General features: G+C 47.7%; 1 protein-coding gene across 1 annotated transcript; it reads left to right on the forward strand.

Annotated features, from left to right (window-relative positions):
- The first annotated feature begins 2,400 nt into the window (after positions 1-2,400).
- On the forward strand, positions 2,401-6,318 carry LOC139387255 (protocadherin-8-like). Its single transcript, XM_071133366.1, has 3 exons — positions 2,401-4,817; positions 5,154-5,388; positions 5,528-6,318. The coding sequence occupies exons 1-3, from the start codon at positions 2,406-2,408 to the stop codon at positions 5,893-5,895; spliced, it is 3,015 nt and encodes a 1,004-aa protein (XP_070989467.1). The 5' UTR covers positions 2,401-2,405; the 3' UTR covers positions 5,896-6,318.
- The last annotated feature ends 777 nt before the right edge of the window (positions 6,319-7,095 follow it).

Below are 7,095 nucleotides of genomic sequence, written 5' to 3' on the forward strand. Positions count from 1 at the left end.
CACACACACACACACACACACACACACACACACACACACACACACACACACACACACACACACACACACAAACAGAGATCTCTCACACATAATCGGCAAAGTGAGACTCTACACAGTGTAATTTGCCTTTGATTGCTCTCTCTCTGTGAGAACACTGAGCTGTGTATTACAACATGCAGGCCAGGGCAGCCTAATACAAAATAAACAGAGCAATTCTCACCGTATAGAATAGAATAGCATTCAGTGAAAAGTTTTAGGCCTACAGCTAGAATCAGTCTACAGAATGTATTGAGTTACATTAGACGGGTTTTAAAGAGGCAGGCCTGTTAAACCTTTTTTATTAAAGAATGTTTGGATTAAGGCTTCTGTTTCCACAATAGCAGGCTATATTTGATTGTTGACTGTTGCAAACACTTTGCTCAAATGTATTTTCTCACAGGCTGTTCTCTGGTACGCCTGGCGGGCCCATATAGCCAACAGATAGCACTCACAGGTGTAACCTAGTAGTTCACAGGTATCAGAATATTTGACATTCTGCGGCAGCTGGGCCTTTAGAAGATGCCAACTGATATTAGTTCCCTCTGGAAAGTGTTGCCTTAGAGTGTGTGTGTGTGTGTGTTTCTGTTTCTTATGGAAAGAAAGACAAAATATCTTAAAGACCCGTCACGGGTCCCAGGCCGTTTTCTAAATGTAGGCCTATTTGAATAGGAGGTGCCCCCATGTCCAGTCCGATTCATCCCCCATCTCCTGTTTAATGAAAGGAGTTGTGGCCGGTCTGGGGCAGAACGAGGTGGGGGGGACAAAGGCTGCATGTGGCTCTGGCACATTATGCTGCAGTTAGGGGGCTATGTGAGAGCAGCGGGGGTTTGGTTCAGTACAGGCTGGCTCACCGGCACAATACACCCGGCTCTGCATAAAGGGAAGCCCTACCATGCCATTATATTGTCACTGCTAACGAGCGCTTCATACGCCTTTGATATAATCTCACTATTGAAATCCGTATAAATCTCCCCGCGTTTACAGCCAAATCCTATTTGTTACGGGTGTGTGTGTATGTGACTGTGGGGGTGAGTGAGTTTTGTCTCTTCACCTGCGCAGCTCTGTTCTGGCAGACGAGGCTGTGGAGAGGGGCGCGCAAGGCGCTGACACGCATGTCAAATGGGCCCTGGTACACCGGCTTTCATTAACAAATCCCCACTCCCGCTCATACGACATCTCGTGGGCGGATCTGAGCTGAGGCAGAATTAGAATAAAATCAATGTTTAAGTAGATAAAGTGGATATAGCCGTTACTATTGAGTCAAATCTGATCTGATAACAGTTATTGGATTACACATGGGGAAATAATCAAAATATCTACGCAGCTCTTGGTGAATAGAGTTAAAGAATTATGAATGACAATAACATAGCCATGCACATTGGACAACCATCACAGGACACTGGTGCACTTGTTGGGTTCATATTCCTATATCTCATACATTTGTGAAACCTTTTTTGGTGCAATTTGTTCATGTAATACAGTATAGTATATTGCACGTTTTGATTTACAGGCCCACACTGTGGTAGCCTACCCTTTCTTCAGGATTATTGGGTGAGAGGTGCTGCTGACACACGAATGTGTCCTCTAAAAGTCTTTAGGGGCTCTTTGGGTTGTTTGGACAGGCCTATGTAATACCATTTCCTTTAGGAGAAGGGATGGATAGGTTTCTGTTCAGAGCTTCTCAACCAAACATATCAATATTCTGATGGTGCATCGATAGCCCAATGATCCAATACGTTTTGAGCTGTCATAGAGGAGAGAGCAATAGAAGAGGTTCTATAGCATATGTCCATAATGACGAATGTTTTTCTTTTTAGGCTACTGTAGGCTAGCTACTGTCTGTTACCCGGGTGCTTTGTCCTCTAGCTCAGGGGCACTGCGCATCTTGTCTGTTCTCCACGTGTATTTGTGCGCAGACTCATTTAACAGACCAACCAACATAAACAAGCAACGGAAACTAAACATTTCAAATCAAGCCGAACGTTTAGCCCACCTATCTGTGCCAAGTTTCTCCACACAGTCCAGGAATCTCTAAGCAGGTTTAGGGGTCTTTTCCGTTTTCAATGCGTGGATTGGTCACAGTGAAGCTCATTTGCATGCGCCGCCCATATAAATCATCCCACTGCAGCCCTCTCGCGCTGGGAGAGCAAACCTCCGAGAGTGCAAAGCAGAGTGAGCGCGGGAGAAAGAGAGTGAGCGCGTACTAAAACTAAGGGATTATTATCGCAACATCCTAATAAGAAAACTGGCGTGCCCAACGAGAGAGGGCGAAATTCAACTTGATAAGTGCTTTTGTTTTAATAAATAGTTGAGTTAAGTGCAGCCAGTTCAGTGGGTTTTAGTTGTGTTAAATCGGCAGAATGGGTATGAGAGGGTGGAACTGGTGGGTGCTGGTGTGCATCCCACTGGCTGTCCTGCCCACTCTCACGCAGGGAAAGACAGTGAAGTACGAGACATTTGAGGAAGACGCCCCGGCAACTGTCATTGGAAACTTGGCCAAGGACATTTCATCCAGCCCCTCCTCCGGCTCCAAGACAAATTTCAGGATGATGAAACAGTTCAACTCGTCTTTTATCCGTTTGAGGGAGAGCGACGGACAGCTGACTATCGGAGAGAGAATTGACAGAGAGAGAATCTGTAAACACACCCTTCACTGCCTCGTCGCCTTTGATGTGGTAAGCTTCTCCAAAGAGCAGTTCAAACTCATCCACGTCGAGGTAGAGGTCAAGGACATCAACGACAATTCCCCCGAGTTTCCACGGAAAGAGTCGAGTCTGGAGATCTCCGAAAACACAGCGGTGGGCACGCGGATCCCGTTAGACTTCGCTGTGGATGAAGATGTGGGGTTGAATTACATCCAGAGCTACCAGATCTCCATTAACAGTCACTTCACCATAGACGTGCTCAGCAGAGCCGACGGGGTTAAATATGCGGAGCTCGTGCTCATGAAAGAGCTGGACCGTGAGACACAGGCTTCCTATGCGGTCGAGCTGGTTGCTATGGACGGCGGCAACCCGTCCCGCACGGGGTCCACGCGCATCAACATCAAGGTGAAAGACTACAATGACAACAGCCCTTTGTTCGACAGGAGCAGTTTTACTGTGGACCTCCCTGAGGATGCACCAGTAGGGTTTCTCTTACTGGACCTGAACGCAGAAGACCCGGATGAGGGGCTGAATGGGGAGGTGGTGTATGGTTTTGGTCACCAGGTGCCATCCGAGATAAGACAACTTTTCAGAGTAGACCGCAAAACGGGAAGGCTCACCCTCGAGAGCCCCATTGACTTTGAGAGCAAGAAAACGTACGAATTCAACGTCCAGGCGGCTGACCTGGGTCTGAACCCAAGCCCGGCCATCTGTAAGATAGTGGTGCGGGTCCAGGACGTTAACGACAACGCGCCAGAGATCTCCATCACTCCTATGACGTCCATCACGGCTGGAATCGCCTATATCACGGAGGCTGCATCGCGCGAGAGTTTTGTAGCGCTGGTCAGCACCTCTGACATGGACTCTGGAGCTAATGGACAGGTGCACTGTACGCTCTATGGCCACGACCACTTCAGGCTGCAGCAGGCGTACGAGGACAGCTTCATGATAGTGAGTACGAGCCCGTTGGACCGGGAGAAGATCCCTGAGTATAATCTAACAGTGGTGGCAGAGGACTTGGGCTCCCCACCGTTCAGAACCATCACCCAGTACACCATCCGGTTGATGGACGAAAATGACAATGCTCCTGTGTTCAGTAAATCTGCGTATGAAGTGGCTGTGGTGGAGAATAACACCCCGGGGGCCTACATCACCACGGTGGTCGCCAGGGACATGGACTTGGGACACAACGGGAAGGTGATCTACAAGCTCGCTGACACCTACATCATGGGCTCCCCGGTATCTACGTTTGTCTCACTGGACCCCGCGAGCGGCTCCATTTACGCACTCAGGAGCTTCAACTATGAAGTCATGAAACAGCTGGAACTCTGCATCACAGCCAGCGACGGTGGGTCCCCGCCCCTCACCGGAACCGCAAGCATTCATGTCAGGATAGTGGACCAGAATGACAACGCACCTGTCATCAACCAGCCCGCACTAAATAATGGGTCCTCTGAGATTCTGCTGCCCCGGGACGCACCCTCAGGCTACGTCATCACCCGGGTGGAGGCGCGAGATGCTGATGAGGGCGTGAACGCAGAGCTGTCCTACAGACTGGCATCTGGAGAGGGTTCCATGTTCTCCGTTAACAAGGCCACCGGAGAGGTCTACCTCAACCGCGAGCTCAGCCACGACGTGGACGAGACCCTGCGCATGACCGTCACGGTGAGTGACAATGGGAGACCTGCGCTCACCGCCACCGCTACGCTTCATTTCCTCATCATTGTGGGCGCCCCGCCGAATGACAGGACGGTGTACTGGGCAGGCAGCGGGGAGGCGGGGGAGCACGCACAGTGGGACCTGTCAGTGGTGATCATTGTCGTTCTGGCGGGGAGCTGCACGCTCCTGCTGTTAGCAATCATCCTCATCGCCACCACCTGCAACCGGCGGAAACGGGACAAGACTGGAGATGACACAGACTCGTATGGGGAGAAGGAGATCCTGGAAAGGGGCAAGAACATCAGCGACAATCCACTGCTGCCGCTCCATGGAACCGTGGGAGGGTTTGAAGCTCACACCTTCTCTAGCCAGCCCGGGTTTACTGGGGGACACACTGGCAGCAGCGACCTGTGCTCCACCTCTGAGGATGGGAGAGAGGCACCATGCGTCTATGAACCGGACAGCAAACCCAAGGTGAGATGCTGTTTTTAATCTAGGCCTACTACCACCATTTGTCTGTCTCTCTCTCTCTCTCCCTCTTTGTCTCTCTCTCTCTTTGTCTCTCTCTCTCTTTGTCTCTCTCTCTCTCTTTGTATCTCTCTCTCTCTCTCTCTCTCTCTCTCTCTCTCTCTCTCTCTCTCTCTCTCTCTCTGTCTCTCTCTCTCTCTTTCTCTCTGTCTCTATCTCTCTCCCTCTCCCTCTCTCTCTCTTTGTCTCTCTCTCTGTGCTCTCAGCCACATACAGTGCTATTGTATTGTGTTGCTGTCCAAGGTGCTGAACTATGTGTGTGTTTCTCTCTCTGCTCCACAGGGCTACTCCACTCTGCCCGGCTACGGTAACAGCTACAATAATGGTAAAGAGGCAGTCAGACCAATCACAATCTGGAAGGGCAACTCCTACACCACCATCTCCGCGAGAGACCCCGCGTTCAGCGGGAAGGACAGCGGGAAAGGCGACAGTGACTTTAACGACAGTGACAGTGACATCAGTGGCACCGACCTGAAGAAGGAGGGGGTACCGGTACACTCCATGGGCTGTCACAGTGGTAAGAGACACTTATATTTCTTTATCATCATAACCATTATAGTAATTCGAATGAAATCGGTGTGTATGGAATTTTGCTTTTGTGTTTGGTCGCACAAGTAGCCTAACCTCTTCCCTTCCCTCCTCTCTCTCTTTCTCAGGTCTATGGGCATGTACCAGTGAATGTAAGGTTCTGGGCCACTCTGACCGCTGCTGGAGCCCCTCGGCTGTCCGTGCTCACATTGGTCCCTCACCCGTTCCCACCCCCACCAGCCAGACTGTCTCCTCCTTCAACAGCTTTTCCAAGACTGCCTCGCTGCCCCGAGACTCGCTCCGGAGAGATAACTATTACCAGGCGCACATCCCCAAAACAACGGGCCTGCAGAGCGTGTATGAGAAGGTACTACATAAGGAATATGACTATGTCCTGGTCACTCCTCCCAGACCCTTGAGAGTTCAGGAGATTAGTGACATCACTATCCCAGTCTATAGTCCCACCACGACACGGTGTCCCAGCAATGAAGTCTAAAAAATAACTTCATTCACAGCGTTCCAAAAAACGGTTTCATTGATAAAACCATGTCAATGAGAATCACATGTTGCTTACAAATGTATGAGATTATTGTGGGAAGAATATGTACATTTATTTATATATCCAAAATAATATTTGTGGATTATGAATTTTTAAGTGTTTCATTGTAAAAGTCACATTTGGAGTTTATATCCAATCACTTTAAAGACTTTGTTGGACATACTGTGTAATTTATGCAAGGATTTGTATATAAAGAGTTTATTTTTTATAAAAATCATCATTAAAAATCGAAGATGTGTACATATTAATTGTAATTATACTCGATTCTAAGGCATGACTTCTATTTAAATGGCCCAGAAACCACGGTTTTAGGCTGGAGACCCAACGTACAAGTTGATAATTATGTATGAATTTATTTGAATGCAATAATGTAATAATTGTTTAGATTTTGTATCACGATATTCGAAAGAAAATAAACATTGAAATACTGTTTTGCAACTTCAGTAATCTTTTCCTACATTACTTCTGTTCACTCCTGCATTAGCCTATTTGTGCAAGTCACACTGCTCTTGGTTTTTAGAGGAATAAGGGAGCTAAATAAAAAGGTATTCTATATTATTAAATAGAGGCATAATCCTTCGTCAAGGCATTATGCCCCTTCTGACAATGAAATTCATTACCCTCACCTATTCTGCAATTTGCAGACGAGAGGTGTCGCTATTGTAAAAGCTGTGCGCTCAGTAGTTGTCATTCAGTGACAGGACAGTTTAGGAGTGAGGGATGAAATAACACCTAAAAGTGAATACAAAATACGAACCCCGCCTACTTGTCTCATCCACATTTGATTGAAGATTGACTTTGACCACTGACAACAAAACGATATGGCCGGCTAGCCAATGTGCTCGCTAGAGGCAAAAAGTTGTAACCAAACAGGCTAATCAATCAGATAAAATTTTACAGAATCCTCTGCACATATTATAGTCTCCAGGAGTTACATTCTCTGTCTAAAGAGTCAGTGGACCACATTTATTTACCTTTATTTAACTAGGCAAGTCAGTTAAGAACAAATTCTTATTTTCAATGACGGCCTAGGAACAGTGGGTTAACTGCCTGTTCAGGGGAAGAACGACAGATTTGTACATTGTCAGCTCAAGGGCTTGAACTTGCAACCTTCCGGTTACTAGTCCAATGCTCTAA

This window comes from Oncorhynchus clarkii, chromosome 28, assembly GCF_045791955.1.
Source record: "Oncorhynchus clarkii lewisi isolate Uvic-CL-2024 chromosome 28, UVic_Ocla_1.0, whole genome shotgun sequence".
Classification (NCBI taxonomy): Eukaryota; Metazoa; Chordata; class Actinopteri; order Salmoniformes; family Salmonidae; genus Oncorhynchus; species Oncorhynchus clarkii.